General features: G+C 45.7%; 1 protein-coding gene across 2 annotated transcripts in view; it reads right to left on the bottom strand.

Moving 5' to 3' along the window:
- The window catches only part of RUNX1 (RUNX family transcription factor 1), a 173,716-nt gene extending 152,289 nt beyond the window's left edge, over positions 1 to 21,427 (bottom strand). For both annotated transcript variants that reach the window (XM_075100393.1, XM_075100401.1), the window contains exons 1-2: positions 21,319 to 21,427; positions 21,019 to 21,132 (exon numbers count right to left, since the gene is read on the bottom strand). In XM_075100393.1, the coding sequence (XP_074956494.1) occupies positions 21,019 to 21,073 (55 nt within the window). In that variant the 5' untranslated portion in view covers positions 21,074 to 21,132; positions 21,319 to 21,427. The remainder of the gene's footprint in view (positions 1 to 21,018; positions 21,133 to 21,318) is intronic.
- Between the last annotated feature and the right edge of the window lie 660 nt (positions 21,428 to 22,087).

Raw genomic sequence — 22,087 nt, 5'->3', positions numbered from 1 at the left:
GTCAGAGCACTAGCTATCCTGCCAGCCTGTCTTGGATGCCTGCACGTCCATTTGTTGTCTCTGTTTTTTTTTTTCTTTTTGAAGATGAGAAACTGTCTGAGGCAGGGATGCTTTCTTTCATCTGCTCTTACACAGCACCCAGCTCAGCGAGGAGAACTAGTCTCAGTTCAGAATAAAGTGGTTATTGCCTACTCTGATTTTGGGAGGATAGCTGTGGATTGAAAGGAGGGGGTGAAGGGAAGAACTATGTAAACCAGAGTATTTTGGGCTTTATTTGGGCTGGGTGATGATGGTTTTTCCCAGAAGACAGACCCCTGTGAGCGCTCTGTGCCCCATCTCAGCTTGTCTCAGACCTTTCCTTCCCACCTCCCACCCCTGCCTCCTCCTTGCCCTCACACACGCTCCCTCACAGCACTGGAGCAGGTGCTCCGGACACCTCACTCTATCCCTGTGCACCTAGCAGATCCACACACAGGAGTAAGTGCCTGAAACAGAGGGGACACCTCCGAGGGTGCTCTGAGCCAGACCTGGGGAGAACAGCGTCTTTTGGGGCTTTACACAGAAGATCGCTGGCCAGCTAGTTACAGGCTAGCTTGGGCCAGACTTCAAGGTCCCACCAGTGATGTAAAATATCGTCGAGGCTGACACAAGGCTCCCAGCTCATGTAACCATCATCGCGGGGCTACAGAAGGAACAACTTTCTCCCCGCAGCTCCTGCCTGCAGCCTTGAGCTGCAAAACCACAGCCCCTGCCCCACCCACCCCCCCGCCCCGGACGTAGCACGGTGTGGCTCTGTTGTACACATCAGTGAGATGTGAGCAGGCCTCAGCTGCAGCCACCTTCCTGGCAAGCTCAGGGGATGAGCTGCAGGGCTGCTGTGCTTGCCGCAGTCCCTCGGTGCAGAGCGAGGAGGTGATTTGAGGAGTGCATGCCTAGCAGGCTCGAGGAACAGGTTTATGAGGACAGCTTGGAGAGCTTGTCCTTGGACGAGTAATGAGTACATGACATGGTCAGCACATCCTGCAAATACTCAGAGGGTGCAAAACACAGAAGAGGTATTGTTTAGGGTGTAAAGTAAATAAAATACAAAGTGTATACACATAGTACATGGACATACCTACACATACACACGTGTATATATACCTCTATATTGTATACTGCGAACACACATTCATAATCTACAGTAGTCTCAGTAACTAAGTGACTTAGATGAAAAGAACAGAAACTTGCTGAATGCTAAGGAAAAAGCCCTAACCATAAATTCTCCCAGTGAATGACCTAAGGGGAGGGATGGAAAGAATCCTTATTACTACAGTTTTCAAACCCCATCACAGTAAGTACCCTGCAACCATTAAACTCTGCCTTGTAAAAGCTTTGTCTGGATAACCTGGAAGTTTCTCCACTCTTTACCTTTGAGGGGGGACAAAAGGCATCAGCACAAGCAAGCCACCCACCCAAAGGCTATCTTTTTGTTCCAGCAAAATAAAAATCTACCACAGCTCATAAAGCAACATTGTCTCTGTTAAACGCGGCCAGAAATGCCGTAGCCCTGGTCGCTGGCTGGCCGGAGCAGCTGGGACGGTGGCCTGGTGTGCTTGCAGCAGCCAGGTGCAGGTCCTGTGGGACCCCGGTCTCTGGGGGTTCCTCTGTCACCTCAGGGTGCGTGGGTTGGGAAGGGGTATGAGAGCGGTGAGCTGCCAGCTTGTTTTTCACCTCCTGACTCCATATTCAACGGCAAGGAAAACAAGCCCTGGAAAACCACCACACTGGCTAGAACAGCTGTTTGTAGCAACTTTTGCTAACTGGCTCCAACAGCTGAAGAGGTAGTTCATTATTTGCCGTGTTCTCCAGGTATGCTCTGTGCCAAGGAAAGGAAAGTCTGAAAAAGGAAAGAAGATTTTGTACCCTAAATCAGTCTTTTAAAAAGAGAAACCAATGCAGATGGGTTACTAAATACAGAAGATCATGAACGTTTCTCTTACTTACCAATAAATGACACAGGAAAGTACACTTTCTTCATTTCCTGTCACTTAAAAAAATAGCCTGAAGCACTAACCAAATAAGCTGAAGTTAGTGAGTTTGAGCCAGCAGCAGTCTCTTGTGAATCCCAACTCCACTTTCTCATCACAACTTGCTACACTGAGAGATGCTGCAGCAAGTCCCGAGGCTTAGAGTGACTGAAGGAGTGGGATGTGTAAGTTACTCCGAAGCCTAACTGTGGTGGCTTGCCTAGATTCCTTTGAAGATTCCAGTCTAATGCTTGCTAGCATGTGAGTATCAGTGTCCTTCTAATGTCTGAGCTCTGCAGAAAGCTTTCTTGGGGGTTTCCCACTTAGAAGACAAAGAAAAATTGCAAGCATTAACGTGGTCTAGAAAGGGAGGAAGATAGGGAGTATGCAGTCCCAGAAAATGTGTTACCAGGTGGGAGGGAGAGGGAAAGTGACTGAAGGGCAGCTCTGCCCGTGGCACCTCTACAGTGGGATAACAGAATGGGTGATGGAGCAGCAGCCAGCTGCAGGGGGGGACAGGTTGTGATGTCCCTACTGAGAGTGGGGCTTTTGCAAGGAGCTGGGACCAGGAAAGGTCTTGCACTGGGAAGGAGCAGAGTGGAGAGGAGCATGCATGTGCCTGGGGAGGGAGCCCACACAGCACAGAGCCCCAGGAGGGCCTGAGGGATCCCAGTATTTGGTCTGAAATAAGGCAGGCTGCAACAGGGACAGAAACAAACAAAAAAAAAAACCCCAAACCATTTGAACACTTTTACTGCAGCTAGGAGAGAAGTAAAAGCATGGGCGGAGAGTAATTTGTGGAGAGAGAGGTGACTTCAGACAGCCTTGCCTTTCAGAGGGCTCTCTAACTTCCCACACACACTTATGTGACTGACATTAGCTCTTGCCAAAATCATATTTATCTTTTTGTTTCATTTCATGCTTCTCACAAACCCAGTTTCAACAATACTGGTCCAGTAAGCCCATACCCCTCACCTATCTTTGATTGGTTTCTTGGTTGTAAATTCTTCAGGGTGCTTTCCTGTACATTTGTATGGCTCCTAGCACAGCAGTGGAGAGCATTAGTAAAAAGAAAGAGGGCAAAGTCACAGTGAAAACTGTGAAACTCAAAAGCTAGTGGTTTTGACAGCATTTTAATTTCAAATGCTGCTGCCATTATTATTATTACTATTATTAAAGAACAAAGTGAACCGACATTTTACAGAAGCAATTTTCCAACGTATTTTTTCCTGAAAATAGAATCCCTTACTAGAAGTCCATCCTTCAGCAAATGAAAAAATATTATCAGGATTGTGTAGCTGATACCAGTAAGAATGCTGGTCAAGCTGTTTTAAACAAAACCATCCTGAGATATCTTTCTGGAGAAAAAGCACTCTGATAATTTTGATGTATATTATGCAAAGCTCAAGAAAAATAACATTCTTGCTTGAAGAAAGAAAACCCCTCTTCTGCTAGCCCCAGCATTCTGATCAGAGAGAAAGAATGGAAAGCCATTTATGTTAACACATGGCTGAACCTCAGGGTGAGACATCCAAAACAATAAACCTAAGTCATGGGAAGGCCAGTGAATGTCCTGGCTTCCCACAGAGGGAGACACACGTGTCCAACACTTTTGTAGCCTGTGAGCATCTGTGAGCTTGAGCTTTCTAAGTCTCACATGTATGCTTAGCTTTGAAGAGGAGAGTAGCATCATTTACATAGTTGTACACAAAGTCAAGGCTCCTCATGCTGCAAACAGAAACCACACATGCACGCATGCACACACTTCACCACCGCAAAAGGGTTCCCATCAGACCCGAGGGAGCCAGCAATGGTCACGGCAATAAAATCACCCACAGTTGCAGAACAGGCGTCTAAGTCTGCATTGCACTGACATTTAAATACAGGCCTATTTGCCTAACTGCAGGCCTCCAAACCCGAAAATGCTTTTCCCTTTGTGTTATCAGTTCTGGTCTCCTCCACAAGTGCTCTAAATATGGGGCTAAACAAAGCCTCACAAAGTGCTCTGAGGTCTCAGGCTGAGGAGTGCTGGCAGGGAGGCAGGCGTGGGTGCAAATTTACAAAAACCCAAGCCGCGACAGGTAAACACTTTTAAGAGCACTTATTTGCAGCCGCCTTCTTCAACACTGGGCCCTATCCTGCCGCTCAGCCCCACGGACGCCTGCAGTCCCCCCTCGGAGGGAGCAGGCGCCCGGCTGCCCCTGGCATGCCGTTTATAGCAGGGGAGGGCCCTTTTGAGAAACCAGCGAATAACTGAAAAAATGTGGCAGAACTCAACAGCAAGAAACAGCGGCGGGAAAAAGCGCGAAACAGGAAAGCGCCGGCGAGGCTCGCGCCATCCCCCCGCCGGCGCTCGGCAGGGACGGAACTGCTGCAAAAGCAGCGCAGGGCTGTTATCAGCCCCGCGCAGGGGCTGCGGTTTGCTCGCTCTTGCAACCCTTCTTCAACTGTCACTTGTTTTTCAACAAACAGGATGCCTCCACTTAGGCTGACAGCTTCCCTGTAACTTCAGGGCGAGGGGCGGCGTGGGTCCCTCTTGCTGCCCCGGGGGTGCTCGGCTCTCTCCCCTGGGGAGGGTGGCTTCAGGTGCACCCTGGGCAGGGCGCCGCAGAGGGGACAGACCTATCTCCTTCCTGCAGCCCTCTGCTGATGGGCAAAACGAGAAGCGTGCGGTATGGGCTTGGCCGTGTCAGAGAGGAAAGGCTGAGCTTCCATCTTGCTCGCTTTTTATTATTTCACCTAAAAGCAGTTATTAAGGAAGTGCTTGTGCTACATTTAGGCACGAAGGACACATCCAAGCTGTTCACCTCCTCTCCGCTCTGTGCAGCAGCCACTGATATCCCATGGCACGACGGCTGCAGGGATGTTGACAGCATGATTTCTTCGCTATGCAGTCCCCCTGCACAGGCTGGGACGAAGGTGCAAGGCAGGACTGGTTGAATGGAGCTGCTAACAGAGGAGGCAAAGGAGCAGCTGCCTTCACAGACAGCAGCACCAGAGCCTGTGGCAGTTCCAGGGCTCCTGACACCATTGCTGGGCAGCTCCTGCTGTCCGCTTTCACTCCAGGGTTAGCAAAAACCCTGGACCAAGCTTTGCTGCTCAGGCTCCTCAGGAGAACATTCTGTTTTTTCAAGGTCATTTGGGCTATTCTATGGAGAAGCCTGCTGTCTCTGCAAACAACCGAGGTACCAGACTGGGTTTCTACTCAGAAGTTAGACATCGGAAAAGCAAAACACCATCTGCCCCTGGTCTGATAATTGCCTGGCCAAAGGTTAGCCTCTGTCAGCAGAGGTGGAGCCTGTGCCAACGGCAGCACAAGTTCTGCAGCAGGGCTCTCTAACCTGCAAGCTTTCCTGGCACTGCCCAGTGCTGTGGCAGATCAACACTACAGAACGCAGGAAAAAAATATAGCTCTAGAATGAAATTTTCCGAATAATGAAGCTCTCCTTTCGAAATATTTTCTGAAAAAAAGAAAACCACTTCTAAATGGATGCCTAGTTTCTTCTCACATCTCCCTGTCCCACAGCATCAGCCTTCAGCTTTGCTGGACCCTGGGAGGTTTTCAAGGAGCCTCCAAGCAGTGATATTCCCAGCTGGATTGGTAGAACTAAACTATACCCTACTCCTGCTCTCCTTGGCCATGGCCAGCCCCCCTGCTCTGCTGGCGCAGGGAGGTGCAAAGCATCACCTACTGCCAAGGTGGTGCTAAGCCAGGATGGAGAAAACCCTAGTGCACCGCTCCTCTTGGATCTAAAATTCTAAGAAGCTGAATGACTCTTGTATCACAACCTATTTGTCAGCTAGTGTTATTTCTTTTCCTGTTCCCATATTGTCTACAAAGAGCTCATAATATTTTCAAGTTCGCCTGCTGCTCAAAAGTAATCGGAAAACATTTTTTCCTGGGTTTTCTTTATGGCTTGCTATTTGAACTGGATTGCCCTGTTGCAGCTGGAGAGGTACAATATCTGGGCCCTGAAATAATGAGTGTAATGCTAAGGTAACTTTCTGATGAAAACATCTACTTGATCAGATTTGAAATTCAAAGTAAACAAGAGATAATTTTTTAGATAGTTGGGCTCGGAACTGTAAGTCAAAAAAATTGAGGTTCTGTTTTCACTTCTCTCCCCACCAGACTTCTGATATGACCACTCTTCCCTGGTTCTTCATCCATGAAGACGAGGAACATGCTATTTCCAGAGCAGTTTAAGCAACTTCTGAATGTGTTTGACTATCTTTGTGTATCACTTTGTCCCAGTGGATGCCAAACTGAACTGCAAAGCTCATTTATCAGCCTGCTTTTCTGTGGAGGCAGTGCTTATGTGATTGCTCCCTTTCTCTCTGTACTTCCCCTAGCTTTTCTGGTTTGTGGGTCAACTTTAACTAAATTTGACAGAGCAGAAGTGGTCTTAAGTTCCTATGGCTTTCACGAAACATGGCAGTAGCAGAGAGGCTCTGTCAGTGTTCCGAGCTGAAGGGCACCCAAGAGAGATTTTAAAGATTCCGCAGGAAGAAAAAAACCCTTCGATCAGATTAAAGTCTTATCGGATGTTAGAGAATGAAGCCACAAGACCCGTGTCTGGAGGAAAACAGCCTTCACTAGTTCTGCCCAGGACATCATGTCTTGGCTTTTTAAATGCATCAGACTAGACTTGCCTTGAATTCAGAATGCAGGCTGCTTCTGTCTGAAAATTTACCGTAAGACCAACATTTCCATGGAGAAGATTTTTAGTAGTTTTGCACACTTTCAATCAAACAACCCAAATTAGCCTTTTGAAATTTCCACATGAAGCAAGGCTTACCCAGAAAAGAACACAACAAATTCTCATGAGAAGCTTCCCACAGCCCCAGTAGTGTGAAGAGCTTTTCAGCGCATTGCACTGGTTGTGGGGAAGGCCCACATTAACAACATGATGAGAGCATTTGGATCTAATAGAGTTCATATACATAGCATAATTACCCATAGTGTTTGAGGCAGATCTCAATCCATCCCTATCCTAAGTGCTTCCCCAACAATTCCTTAACAACATGACAAGAACATGTATAATGTCACTGATCACATTGTTAGTATCCCTGTGGCTCGAGGCTGGTCTCGGTATGCTCCAGTTTCAACTCTCTCCCAAATAACAACGCTAAAAAAGTCTCATGTTAGCATCCTGAAGTTACATGGGGCTCAGGCACAGCAGCACAGAGGTCCAACACTAAGTCTCACAAAGAAAGTAATAATTAATGCTGCAAAGGGCTTCTGGTTTGGTGGAGGACATACCCTGTGCTGTGCTGATATCCCCTGCAGAATTCAAGCCAGCATGATGAATATTATTTAATTATTGTAAGGCACACTGAAAGGTAATGCTACAGTAGGATTAAAATAGAAAAAAGAAATCCTGCAGGTATAAACTTTAGTACTTGAACCAACCCTTTAACTTAATATCCTCATCACTTTTTATCTACCACATCATAACTTGCATCAGAACTCTGACACAAGCTGCCTACCAAGTTTCACATCTATTAGTGTATGCTAAACATCAAAATGTAAGACGGTAAGAAACTAGTCTAGAAATACTTCTCTTTTTCCTACCTTGGTTCTCCCTCCCACATCCAGCACACACCACCTTTGAGCTTTGCATTGATTTCATTCCATTAACAAAATTAAACAGGCTAAGTCTTGTGCAGAAGCCTTAGAATCATAGAACCATAGAATGGTTTAGGTTGGAAGGGACCTTTAGACGTCATCTAGTCCAACCCCCCAGAAATGAGCAGGGACATCTTCAACTACATCAGGTTGCTCAGAGCCCTGTCAAACCTGACCTTGAATGTCTCTAGGGATGGGGCCTCCACAACTTCTCTGAGCAACCTGTTCCAGCGCTTCACCACTCTCATTGTAAAAAATTTCTAATATCCAGTCTAAATCTACCCTCCTTTAGTTTAAAACCATTGCCCCCTGTTCTGTCACAACAGGCCTTGCTAAAAAGATTGTCCCCATCTTTCCTATAGTCCCCCTTTAAGTACTGAAAGGCGGCAAAAATGCCTCGCAGCCTTCTCTTCTCCAGGCTGAACAACCCCAGCTCCAACTCTCTCAGCCTCCTAGGAGAGGCTGGAAAAAGGAAAGCTAGAATCCACAGAAACACACACCTGTTGATCTCATGGCACCCTATGCATAGTGTATTAAACTTGAAATTTCAGGAAAAAAAATCAGAAACCTTGTAGGTGTGTTCACCACTTACACAGAAAGGGCCAAATACACAATGTGTTGTCTCAGGACTATCTGCAAGCTCAGAAATTGAAGAGCAGGATTGCATATCAGCCCCACAAGAATCCAATCCTTCCACCCCTTTCTGACTTTCTGCATCAACTGGAAAGGGATGAGGCTGCAGACGTCACCATCAAAGGGGGCTGGTACCAGGTGCTAGGCACAGAAGCATGGTTTCTTTGGCCACCTGTATCCTTCTAATTCTAACCAAAGTGGGACGATACGAGTGAAGAAAAGGTCAATAATTTAATAAGCTGGCAGGATGACATTATGAACAACGGGAGACTTAGTTCAAACACCGAGCTGCTAAAAAACCCAAACAAATGCCAGTGGATTATTCTCAGAGCACAACCTGTGGGAGTTGCCTATATTGCATTACTCTGGCTCTGGCTGGCTGGCTGGCAAAGGCAGCTTCAAGCACCTGTGTCTCAAATGTCAGCAGCTGGGGCTGGTGTCTCTGTCACCCACTCAAATAATGTCAGCCACAATTGGTCAGCCACTATTGGAATAGTATGCCCTATTCAAGATGGAAAACCTAGTACCCAGTGGAAATAGTACTATGTCCCAGAGGTTTGCTGAGGAAAAGTAGCTTTGCTAATACAAGGGCTAAATCAGGCATGCTGCTTCTGCCACACAATAAAATACTTCTTCCCCTTCTTGCTCTCTTCCTGACTTTCTTACCCTCCCTTCTGCACTGGGTTCTGGAAAGAAGTACTTAGTATGGATTTTTTTCATGCATATTCCTTAGCAGTCAAATATATGATCTGCATTTTTTTTTCCCTTCTCTGTGTGATAACTGAAGGCATTTTGGCCTCCAGAGGCAGAATGAAAATTGGCAGCAGAATTAGCAATGGAAGTCATACACTAGAAACGTTTGGGTTAATTTGTCTGTGGCAAATGTTGCAAACAGCAGCATTTTGTAAAAACCCCAATGACAAGGTAGTTTGTTTTCTCAGCAAGGAAAAATAAGTGAGGGAAACTTTGCTACAGCTAATTATCTCCTGAAATAGGACAGCTAATGTTTTTATATAGGTTATTTTTCTAATTCTGATTTCAATCTCTCTTTGAACTGCAGATTCAAATAAAGGATGCCTTAGTGTTGCTTGTATTTCCTCCAGGAAAAAAAATCCAACAAGACCTTGCAAGAAAAGGGGCTGAGATGTTAACAAGTGAGGGACCTCAGACAGAAAGGAATTTGGGGAACCGTAAAAAGATTTTCCTTGAAAACAAGTTGGAATCTGACAAATTTCTGTTAAATTGTGTATTGGATTTTTATTTTTTTTTACCAAGATGTCTGTGTGAACAAGTTGTATTAGCCTGAGCCTTCAGAGGAGGCTACGGTTTTAGGCAGGAATGCTCAATTACTGGCTTAAGTCACGTACATGTGAGAAAACCGACCAAGCTGTTGCTTTGGTTAGCTGTGCGTGCTGCTTGGTCAGCAGCTGCACGACTCATACAGGGAAGTGGGGACTGTGGGATATACCAGGATTTGTTCATGAACAAGCTGGAGGCTGAGCAGTATTTGCTGAAGAAATTTGCAAAGAATAAATGAGAGCATGGCTGACAGGAAGAGAATAATTCATAAGCTGAAGATTAAAACCGTTGTTTACCGAGAAACACCCTTTCTCCTCCTTCTACTCACTTTAGCTGGCCCAGGGTTGTGAAGCCAAATCCTGCTGCCGCCATGAAGGAGCTCCTATTTACCTATTAGGTACTGGGGAGCAAAACGTGAAATTTTGCTCTTACTTCTGAACAGAGCGGAGCACAGGTGGAGATGCCCAATGGGGAAGCCATCTCCCAGCCATATGGCAGGAAGCTCAGACCCTGGGCAGGGAGCAGGGACAGCCCTGGCTCCTTGATGCCCTTTGCAGGACTTCCCAAAAGCAGCAGGCAGGCCAAGGGTGCTCTCTTCGTACAGCCACTGCCCGGAGCTTGTATAACACTGTCGGTCACAGCGGGGGTTTGGTTTGTTTCCTAGTCACTCTGGCTAGAGTGGGCTTTTCTGAAGGCTGAAAGGGGAGATGAGACAGCCTGAAAAACTTCCAACCGCTTTTGTTTAAATAGCGCTTTTGATCTCCAACTGATGCGGTTTAGTCAAAGCAGCAACATATTGAAACCTGGAAGCTGCTTTATGCCAATCTCGATGTGGGCCGGGGAGGTGCCTGAAGCATGGAGCTGTTAGAGGGAGGGAAGGAGCAGCAGGGGGCTGCCCTAACGAGCCTGTAAAAAGGAGCCAGCCCATCAGCGGGTGGCTGGAAATGCAATCTCTAACTCAAACACTGCCATTTTTTATTCAGCAGCTCTTGCATGCATGGCAAAAAGGGGCAGAAAGTGCCAGGATACCACTCCAAGGAAAAGGCAGGTTGCGGCACAAAAGGGGAGTCATCACTACCCCTCCATATTTCACGTGTGCGAGAGTGTAAGGACAGCTGTGTAAAAAGGGACAGCTGACCTGGGCTGTCAGCGATGTGACTTCAGGTTGTTAACACCTTTATCTAGAGGACAACAGCCATCACTGGTCTCATCCAATGTCCAAGGATGTCAGCCAGGTCTTTCCACTGGTTGTGTTGGCTCTGGGATCAGGTGCCATGTACGCAAAATCCTGGGCTGCTTTAATTGCCCCAGTAAAATGTGAATCTAAGTGATCTTTCCTCTTATAGACATCTGTCTAATGACGTAACTTCACCCCACAGGGGAGCTGTAAATCCCTCTTCGTGTTGATACATGTCTAGTTACAGCAGAGCACTCTCCCAAATGGGAATGGATTTATATAGGTATAAAAGTGTTCATACTGGTAAAGGCTATTCCAATGTAATAAAGGAAAGAAGCTGTTTGGGGCTAATGTAGCTTTTATGCTGCATGGTGTAAAATAGATGCACCTAAACCCATCAGTACAAAGTAATACCACTCCTCAAAAGTAGTACTCAAAGTTGTTTGGACTGTGTATGAAACTGTAAAAATTGAATATTTGCATTGCAATCCCTTTTAGGAGAAAAAAACCCCACAACAATAAAAATTTCTGATTGTTACACTAAAATTTAAGTGCTTCACAGCTTTTGAACTCAAGAAGTTTATCCTACGACTTTTTCTTTTTACCTAGGCAAGCCATTCATATTCTTTAGTTTCCATAACAGCCCAACCTACTGTACTTGAAACACCCCGTTTGGTTTAGAAAAGCAAATAATTTTCTCCAGTGCAGTGAGGTACAGCCAGAATAAGTTCCTGTTCATATATGAGACCTGAATCTTGGTTTCAATATGCAAGTTATTTTATGCTTAGTGTAAAAAATGTGTGGGTGTTTAGCACTGTATATTATCACTTTTTACAGGCTTGTTGGGGAGCTAAAAGAGAATTGGTGCAGAGAATAAAGTGCCTTTTTTCCTTTCAGAGGTGGCCTTCTCTCCAGGCTGCGTTAGTGGAGGTCCTTAGAAAGCACATGGGGGGCAAAGCACAAGGCAGCTGTCTGTGCTATCCTTTCTCTAGTGAGAAGATGACCTACCTGATGAGTTGCCAGGCTCACTCCTTTTCCCTAGCAGGAAAACAGGACGCTTTCCATATGCTATCTGTCCCCCAAGCTTGGGTTCAGCTGAAATGGTGGCAACAAAACAGTAATCAGGTTGGTGTAGAAGCATGCTTAGTGATCTGCTGGATGTAGGTCTGCTTAGGACCCCGAATGAAGTAATCACTGCAGCTCCCTGCCCTGGAGTCCACAGACATGTGACCGACAAAGTGGTACTGAATTTCTTTGCGAAGCCTTTGGAAAAAGTATATAGGATCAATTAAAACACTCTATATTGCAGTAGCTGATTCACTGATGCCCATGCAAATGGGGTTAAGAAGGCCTTAACCTGGGTATATCTTCCAGATATTAATTCTGCTACACCCATCCTATGCAAAACCCAAAGCTCATTTACATATAGGTCCTGAAAAACAGAAGCATTTTACAGAAGTCTGATATTATCTAGTAACTGCATTGTAAAATAAATTGCACTTCCTATGTACTGGGCGTAGCATGTAGTCTCATATCAGTATCCTGCTCAGGATGATGTGCAACATGGACAGAGGTCAGCAGCCATGGCAGCCTTGCCATGCAGAGACTGACGACACAGGTGAGGCCTCCTCCTCATTGCTTCAGGGTTGCTTTCCAAAGCTATGGTTGCACTCACAGAAGTCCTCTCCCTCTCTGTCCTGACTCAGACCAGGCGATGGTACATGCTGAAAAGTGCTTTTTCAGAGCCTCTCCTCACTGTTCAGTGAGGAAATACACCTCACCTGTCCACTGGGTGAGGTGTACACCCTTGATGTACAAGCTAAGTACAAACCAACAGCTACCAACCAGAAAAAAAAACCCATCCAACTCAAACCTCCCTCTACAGCCATGCATAACATGCCATAAATACCTTGTTCTACACCAACATTTCCTAAGTAAAAGAGACAAAAACTTTCATTTTCAAGCCATAGTTCTGCTACTTGGAGTCACACAAATTACACTTGCTCCTTAATGCTACATGTCTTTCAGCCCCCATGTCAACACTGGCCTTCAGAGTTCACCTCCTGTTTTATTTACAACTTCATGTTTTTCTCAGAGGTTTCTTTGTTCTTAAAGGACAGACCCAACCTCACTGCAGCTGATGGCCACTTTATCCCTGTCTGGGTGGATCCAGGATATTACCCTAAGAATTGGCTCTTGGGCATGCTTTCTGCTCCTGGTCATGCCTAAAGAGAAAAGGGGAAGCATGCCTGCAGGCGTGTGGGAGTAAAGCAGTGCTAGCTTAAATCTACCCAACCCCTATAATAACAGTAGTAAAAACCCAGAGGTATGTCTCCCGCCCCCGCTCACCATCACGGTGTGTACCGACATCTTCCAGGGGTTGACTGGTGGTGTCTTAAACCCATGTGATTGCATCTGTGTTATCCATGCTAGACAGATGAAAGCCTTCATTTTGCTGTGCCAGCTTGCCTTCCACTACCCTTTGATACTGCAGCAAGTATAAATAGAGATCTGAGCACTGACAGGCAAGGAGGCTGGTCTGCCCGCTGCAAAGGCTGTGACGTCCTGCTTTCAGCCCCTACTCAGCATGCTCGCAGCCCTTGCCTCTTCCAGAGCAGGCAACTGTAAGGCTCTTTAGCAATGCTTATGGAGATCAGCAACCTTCGGTGCTTGTTCAAGGGTTCTGTAAATGCTCCGATACTGCCGAGGCACATGTCTGGCCAGCACAGCACAGGTGTATGCCATAAAACAGCTAGAAAATGGACTTATGAGAGATGCAGGCAGTGCTGGGGCCGAGAAGGTGCTAGACGTCTGTGACAAAGGAAACAGATGCTTGGCCCTGCACTGTGCTGCTTCGCCCCCAACATGCAAGGTGTTATGCAAACAGTCTTCCTTCTCTTTTAAAGACCACAAAAAGGCACTTGAAGGGCTGGGTCAATGCCTTCTGAGGTTGCTGATTTGACAAGGATCGCAGGGCTTGTCCTAAGTACAGCCGAGTGAAACGTTTAGAGCAAATCACACAAAACTTGACAGGTTTCAAGTTTCCTCACACCGCATTCACGGAAAGATTTGTAAGAGAGGTAAGCTTACAGTCAAAACCCTACCCAAGGGCAGCTTCTAAGCACATCTCAAAATCACAGCTTCAGCGTGAAACCAGACAACAGAAAACACACTGCAAGACAAAATACTCAGAAGGCGAAAGAGCCCCAAGCCCCTGACTTGGACTGCTTTTGGGTACACTGGAATCAGAAACTTAAAACAAAAAGCACTGGCTGGAAAAAAAAAACCAACCAGATAGATGAAAGCCAGAGCAAATGTTCTCACAGATCTTCGTGAAGTGAAACTACCCAATTTCACATTGCTTCACTTGCAAGAAGAAGTGGTGAGCCCTGTGGACAGTATTAAGGATGAATTGGAAACTCTATCAGGTAGCAGCTATCACCACTCTCTACTTCCCTGCTTTCACAGTCAGTTCGTTCTTCTATGCCCTTTTTTTTCTTGTTTCAATTGTCTGAATACATCTTTGTAGAGAATTTGGTGTTTTGGACTAAAATGTATCTTGGTCGTAAGCCCAGGTCTTACTTTGTTGGGACCTAAGTGGAAGAAAAGGCATTTCTTTTGAAAATTGATTACACTGGGCATCTGTGTATATGATTTCTAGTCTCCTTTCCACTGTCAGTAAGAATGATATGTCTTGCGTTCACTGTGGATATGTTGGTGCATGCACGGACTACGCAAACATACTGTAGACCTTTGTAGGTGCTATAGTGCTCCAAATGCCACCACTGTTGTCACCCCATACAGTTAATTAATACACTTCAGAGAGGAGATATCCCTGCTACTCATCTACTATTTGGGAAGCTGACTCAAGTCTATACAAATATTATCCATTCTCTTAAGATGACAGAAGAGGTAATGAAGTAGTGTAATGTTTTCTTGTCCTTCTCTCAGACCAGTGATTCACCCAGCCGGTGGTCTGTCTCTCTCTGTGGCCAGTACCAGATGTCATGGAGGAAGCCACAATTCATTTTGCAGATGACAGACCTGCTTACATGGGAAGCTTTCTTTCCAAGCTTTAACAGAGATCAGTTTGTGCTCTGAAATATGGCAGTGAGAGATGAAGGGAGAACTTAACCCTTCCAAAGCTTCTTTTTTCTTTACCTCGCTGGTACATACTGAGAGACTGTTATGTATACAGAGACCCTGCTGTTTTAAGGATCCTGCAAAACTTTTGGTTCAATGGTATTTTATGGCAACGAGTTCTAGGCTGTAATTACACACTATTTAAAAAAAAATTTCCACCGTACCTTGCCCAATCGGCTAAGCACAGAGAAACGAATAGGAGTGAGTGGGTGAGCTGACTGTCAGAGTTGATTTGGGAAAAAAAACCAACCAAACAGAAAACATAATTAAATAAATAAAAATTTAAAAAAAAAAATCTGAGCAAACAGATCCTTGCACACTGCAATTTGTAGGAACATAGAAAATCTGTCAGGCTCATGCCCCTGCAGTGAACGGGCAGCATGGCCTGTCCTGAGCTCCCCCACTGCATGCTGGAGTGTCTTGCCTCTGTGCACAGCCTGATGCTCGTGGCAGCCACCCCACCCGAAATGCTGCACACCCCAATTTAAACTTATGCCCTGTGTCCGGGAGGCCTGTGCTGGCACAGGGAAGGCAGAGATGCCAGGCAGGATTTGGATTCAAAGAGCAGGTGGTCCCTCTCCAGTCAACCTCAAGTCATCCTCTTACCCAGAGCCAGAGCTATTTCTTCCTTGTCCTCCTGCTAGGGCTGCTGGACCGGTACTGCTGCCCTCACTCAGCAGCCCATCAGGCACCCAGGCATTTCAGGACAAGCAGCCCAAACCCCTGACAGAGGCTGTTATACTTGCGTGATGCAGCCCTCCTCTTCCACCAGGCTGCCAGGGCCAGCCAGGTACTCTGTGGCAGCCTTCTACATTTAAATCCCCACACGTGCAGGAAGAAGACAGGTCTCCCTGCCTTGTCACAGGGGTGAACAACCTCAAATTCTCCCTTACCGAGGCACTGCAGCCAGCAGTTTCTGCAAAGCACCAGCCCACCCTAATGTTTTCCTGCAGGTGGCATTCCTCCTGCAGTGGCTCCCGAGCCCGCACTGCATTGAAATGCTCTGCACAGCAGTACAGGAGGACCTGAGGCTAACACCCCTGCCTGGCCCTCTGGGGACCACTTCAGAGGTGCAGCAGAGACCTGTGCACCCCCCCTGCATGTGGCAGGGTGTCAAAGTCAGATGAGCTTCTCCTGTCCGTGAAACCACCTCATAGTTTTATAGAGAAATGCCTTCACCATTTCCTTGGGATTGCTTCTGCTTAGTTTTTAAAAACAAATATCTCTATCTGTAAATCCAAGAACAGTAATTTCTTTGCTACTTTTGGTTTAGGTATAGACTCTCTCTTCTCAAATAACACAATGATGCAGATACTCATTCTGTGTTCTGAAGTAAAATTCTTCAGGAGTTCATAAATTACATTCAAAAACTTGCCCATATCACTGGCCTTCATGTGCATTTAAAGATAAGCAGACTGTTCTTTTGATGTCATGCCTTGGCAGTCAAACTAAACCATGATTATAATGAAAAAAATGCAGTTTATTTTCTATGCATATTGCATATACCGTCAGTGTGGGGAAGATGATACTTTTATTTCCCACCAGATAGCTACCTCAGAGCTGAAGTTTGGCTCTCGTGGTAAAACACAGGCCAAGGCAGAGCTGCCATCCAACAATCTCTTATTAATGGCCACACGATAAAGGGCAAGCCAATCTGGGGGATTTGCAAGCTAGCCATAACCCTACGTCCTTGCTAAGACTGTCATCACAACACGTGACTACGCTGAGTGTGACTGGTTAAACGCTCAGTCTAATCTTTTGGCGTAGGATAAAATCTCTTGATCTTACCAAAGCAGTGCATTCATCACTGTCAGGTACTTTACCCCTTGCTTCACAGGAATTCCTGTGTGCAGGGCTTGCAATGTTTCTCAAGGCTTTTAAATGAAAAAGGCTCAAACAGAGAGAAGGCTGCATTAATCAGATGTGCAAGTTTTTTCTTCTCGTAAGCCAAGGTTTTTATGAGCTTTAGTTCAATTTCCTATTCACAAGATGCAGTTATTATTTTATAACGCTGACACAAATTAACTCTCTGTTAAGTTCAGGCAGTCTGCAAAAGTGCTGGAGAACTTTCTCTCTCCCCTACAGTGACAACATAGTTTATGCTATTGTGAAAAGATAGATTTCTACTGGGTGAGTGAATGAAAAGGTGTGGAGTGTTGGCTGTTGTGCATCTCCCAGATAAACATGTCTTTGGCAGAGTTACTTCTAGTATATGACCACTTCTGCTAATGCCACCAATTCTAGAGGGCCGAAATTATTATCAACTTGCTACCCCACTCCTCACACAGCACCCTCTGCAGACAAACATTTGCTGCTAGGGAGGTCTCGTATGCTGACAGTGTGACACTGCAGATGTAGACTTGGAGCCTCCGATCACCGTACCCCTCTGCTCACATACAGCGCCAGGAACCTTAGGGGTCTGCCGGCATAATTCCCATCACAAGGCAGGTCAGAGCCACTAACTTGCAAGGAGAAGCAGTATGCTTAGGCATTCGTGCCTGCGGGTCCAGGCAGGGAAGCTCTTCAGAGCCGGAAGGACTTCTGGCTACGGTTTTATATAGCATTTGCAAAGGAAGAAACCCACAATGGCTGGGCGCTACTTGGCATAGTAGAACTGAGAAGAAAGTATGTACAGTGTATTTTTCCATGCTGTAAAAGTGCTCTGCTGGAGTTGATTTCCATTTGATAAGAAACCAACACACTGTTGCACCACAAGTCTTCATTGCCTCAATTAATTAGTAAAAAATACAACAAAGGCAAACCAGGAGTAACCTTCTTTGCATATTGAAATAATAAGACCTTGCAGCAAAAGGAAAAATGAGGAAAAAGTGCCCTCCTGGAAAATATTATGCTTTGTGCTATTTAGAGCCCCATAAAAACCCTGCAAAAAGATGAGTTATTCTGTCTTCCTCTGCAGGCGAAATTATTAGAAAACCTCACAGGACAGTTTAACGCCCTTAAGAAGTCAAAAGAAATTATGGGGTGGGGCAATATCGTGTAATTATCTAGGCATATGTGCACTCTTTAATACAGATTTCTCCGACAGGTCTTGTTTTGGTTCCCCTGCCTAAAAGATATCACTGTGTTGACCTGGCCAATACACATGAACCTGTGCCGAACCCTCCATAAAACTGGCAAATCCATCCTTATACTATAAATCTTGCCGGAATACAAGTTTAAACTGCAGCCTTGCTGATGCAGTCTTAGATTTGAGAAAGAGATGGAGTGATGTTTTTTCTATGGGTTACACTGAGGCAAGATGCTTAGAAATGCTCCCACCCTGTGCTCCTGACACCAAGCCCAGACCATAAACCGAAAGAGGCCATTAGGAAAATGAGGCTGTCATTAAAAGCAGAGCCGGTAAACATTTGAATGTGTTTAGCATGCAGAGCACGCCACTGGAGGTTTCGGTATAATCCTAATTTCTTTACCTAGTGGCAGAAGCGAGGACCTGGTGTGGTGTGATAGAAAAAGGGCCATATCCTTTGTGGTGTACCACATTCAATTAATATGTCAGGCTTTCTACGTCTGTCACTGCTCACAGGGGCTGGAACAATGGTTCTGCTTCCCCACTCCCCTCTTTTTCCCAATTTTCACATAGTATCAGGCTAAAAAAGAGTTATGGATTTCCTACCCAGAGAACTGCATAGACTGATAAAGTGAAATCCATGGCAGAAAACAACTTGTTATTTTTCCCTTTACCTCACGATTTCAGTTAAGTGAGAAAGTGCAATAAATTTTGGCGGGGAAAAAAGAAGAGACCGCTTTGGACCTTTCGAATGACCGGTCTATGAATACACTATTGAGAAATATGGTGAGAACAACCAACCCTAGGGATGATTACTTTTCTTGCTCTGAGGCCCAAGCGTTACTTTTGCTGGGCCCAGGATTTTGAAATTGTGCGAAGTTCATTTGAGTAAAGAAAGGAGCAAAAAGGGAACTGCTGGAAAACCGTCACAGCCTTCAATGTTCAAACACAATATTCTTTCGCAACGATGAAACATTTGCTTTATAGCTCAACTGAAGTGCTGTTGCCCAAGCTTTTCTAGCACTGTACAGCAGGAGTTTGATCTTGCTTGTGCTGGGTACATACCAGGATCTGTACCTGGACTGCCAAATCTGGAAGAATATCTTAAGGTATCTAGTGCAAAACTTCTACCCTAGTCCACAAAGAAACACAAAATACAGGTACTACAGTAACATTAACGACAATAATGAGAACAGTAATAAAGAGAATAATAAAACCCATTCTGGAGTGTTGAGCTAAATCACTTGCTGGATTAACCATCTTTAATCAAACTCCTCCTTTTCTGGACAAAACGGTCCCTGGTCTCCAACCAGCTGTTCTCAGGCTCTCTGGGCTCCTGCCTGCAATACTGTCCCTGCCGTCCCCAGCCTGTTCCATGGGCTGGCTGTGCTCTGGCACTCGCTGCAAGCACTGCCCCATGAGGTTGACTCTGTTTGTTATTTTATCAGAAGCACAAAATTTCCTCAATAACTCTTCCTGTGCTACAGATTAAACAGTAAACAGTTGGGTGAGTTAAAAAAAAAAGAGAGAGAGGAAAAAAAGGCTGACGAAATGCAGGAAGATCCTTCTTGTTATTCTAGCAGTATTGCTTCCTTTGTTTGGTAGGGGTGCTGAGGAAATGTCAGAAGTGCGAGAGCCGCAGAGCAGTTAGCGACTTCTTGCTCACCCTTCAGCACGTCCCCTGCCCAGGCTAGAAGGTGCTGCGAGCCCGAGTGACTCACACAGTTCACTGCGATTCAGCTCTCCTCTGCCCCGGTGCCAGGAAAGACAGATGTAGAAAAACTTTTGACACGGAGGGGAAAAAAATAAGAACTGAAACAAGGCTGGAGAGCTGGCTAGCCTTTCGGCAGGCTGCCCTCCGCCCGCATCCCACTCGAGGGAGCACTGATCCGCAGGAGCAGCAGGGTGCCGGCGGAGCCGCTGCTTGTTGTGACACAGCAGCTGGGACGAGCCTTCCGCATTCCCCAGCCCACTTATTAGTACGAATAACTCATGACTCACACCAACACCACCAGTGAGGCCGGGAAACTGTAGTCTGTAACTATAAAGAGTTATGAAGTGCTGCTTTCTGGCAGCACCCCGGCCAAGCTCAACGAGCGGTCTGCGACGGGCTTTGTGCGCCTTGTCATCTGAACGGGCACAGCACTACTGCAAAAAGGGCTTGAGCGGTCAGAGGGCTTGTGTGGAAAGGGGAAAAGTTCAGCTGTAGCATGAGCTATTTAGGAAGGTAGTTACGAGGAAGCGGACAAGTTTCTCGTGCCAGTCCCTGGCTTACTCGTATGAATAACCTATGACTAAACCATTAGCTCCATGGGGGGTTGTGAGAACATTAGAAGGAGCCTTTGAGCGCGCTTGGTCACTGGTGAAAAAAGACAGATTGCTGGCTGAAGCCCTTCAATCCGCCCCCCTCAGCCTTTACGGGACTGCTTCATTTCTCTAAGGGTGGCTGCAGCCGGTAATTCACAGTCATCTGAGACCTGTGTGGCATCAACAGAAACTCTGAGTTTATCCACACTGCTCCTTTTCCTGAGCCACGTGAGTTTCAGCTAACTTTACGCAGGTTTCTAAGCTTTTTGTGATTCCTCCCCGGTGAACATGCCTTTACCCACGCTGACGGTCTAGCATAAGTGAGACAGCATCACGCTCTGCTGGCTGTACACACCAGCTTGCTGCTCACTCCCTGTGTTTCAGCCTGTAATATGACATATGCTGTTGGCCGTCATTTTTCATGGCAGTGGCTCAAAAAGTCATAATTCTGCCAAAAAGAATCAAAAGGGGCTTGTGCTACTGCTCTTGTATCTGCAGTAATTCATACGAGTTATTCTAGCACACTTTGATTTATGAAGAGAAAATTCACAAGCATGCAATGGCTGTTTGAACAACTTAAATGAGTCCTTGTAATAATCTCTTTAACGGACTGATAAGTAATGAGATGGTATTCCTGCAAGCTCAGATATTAGCTTCGATGAGAACGCCTCAAAGAAAACTGAAGTGGGAAAAAGCATGTACTACAAGAATGTCCCCAGATACTCTCCAAACATGCATTTTGTTAAGTATGGCAAAGTAGAAAGTATATTTAGAAAATCTGAATGGCACTTACCTCTCAAGAAGTGCTGGTAAGAAGGAAGTGACTCAAATATGCTGTTTGAAGCCATTGTTTCCTCTTTAAAACTCACTCTCTCTTTACAGTGAAGGAATATATGATATCTTCTACCTTGGGGAGTGAAAAATGAAGAACGGTCATTGCTACCACCCTCCTCCCAGCCATCGCGCTGTTTTATCCCAGTGCCTCAGAAGCAGCACGAAGTGGATTATAAGGTTCTTTTGCTAAAAGAACTCCGAAATTGTTTCTTAAAAAGAAAAAAAAAATAGCGGATCGGTTGTGGTTGATGATGCTTACCACTCTATGAAACTCTGTGGTTTGCAGTCAAAACGATTCGCCCTGCCTGCTGACCAATATCCCGGACCCGCTCTTGTGTGACTGCCTCTGTACCCAACTTGTGGTTCTGTGGTTGTTTATGAGGCCCAAAGAAGTGTTTCACACAACCAAAATTACAAATTCAACTGTTCCCCTTTCCAGATCCTGCCTCCATTGGTCCCTTTGCATCACATGACCCGAGTGATGTCGACTTTTTTTTTTTTTTTTAACTTTCTGAAGTCATGCCCTACCCACTCCACCTGCCCTCCCCGGGGCTGCGCGAGGCAGCGATGGAGTCTGCTGAGGGAGGGAAAAGAAAAATGACTCACCGTCCCTGATGCTACAAATGGTCTTGCTGAGTTAGTTCAACTCTGCTTGTTTTGTTGTTTGTGGTTTTTGGAACTACTGATTATTTTGATAGAGATTTCATTGCTGCTTATTCAATAGTAATTCAAACCCGGGTATTAGTCTGCTGCTAAGGCAGGATGTGTAAGTCATCCTGTAAAACATTAGGAATCAGCTCTAGGAAAGACCACTGGCTGGGGAAAGGACACTGTAAAGAGGTCTTTAAAAAAAAAAACAAGTGAAAAAGAGACAAAAAGAAACTGCCAGGGGAGACAAAAAAAGCCCCAACCTTATTTTGAACCTGTATGATGGCACCCTCTAAGGAGTGCTTGAAAGTCACTTGTCTCTGAGCCCACAGGAAAGGTTTGTAAGTTATTTCCATAGGATCAAATCCCATAGTCCTTGT

This window comes from Phalacrocorax aristotelis, chromosome 1, assembly GCF_949628215.1.
Source record: "Phalacrocorax aristotelis chromosome 1, bGulAri2.1, whole genome shotgun sequence".
Taxonomy (NCBI): Eukaryota; Metazoa; Chordata; class Aves; order Suliformes; family Phalacrocoracidae; genus Phalacrocorax; species Phalacrocorax aristotelis.
This window is presented reverse-complemented; position numbering and strand designations above follow the sequence as displayed.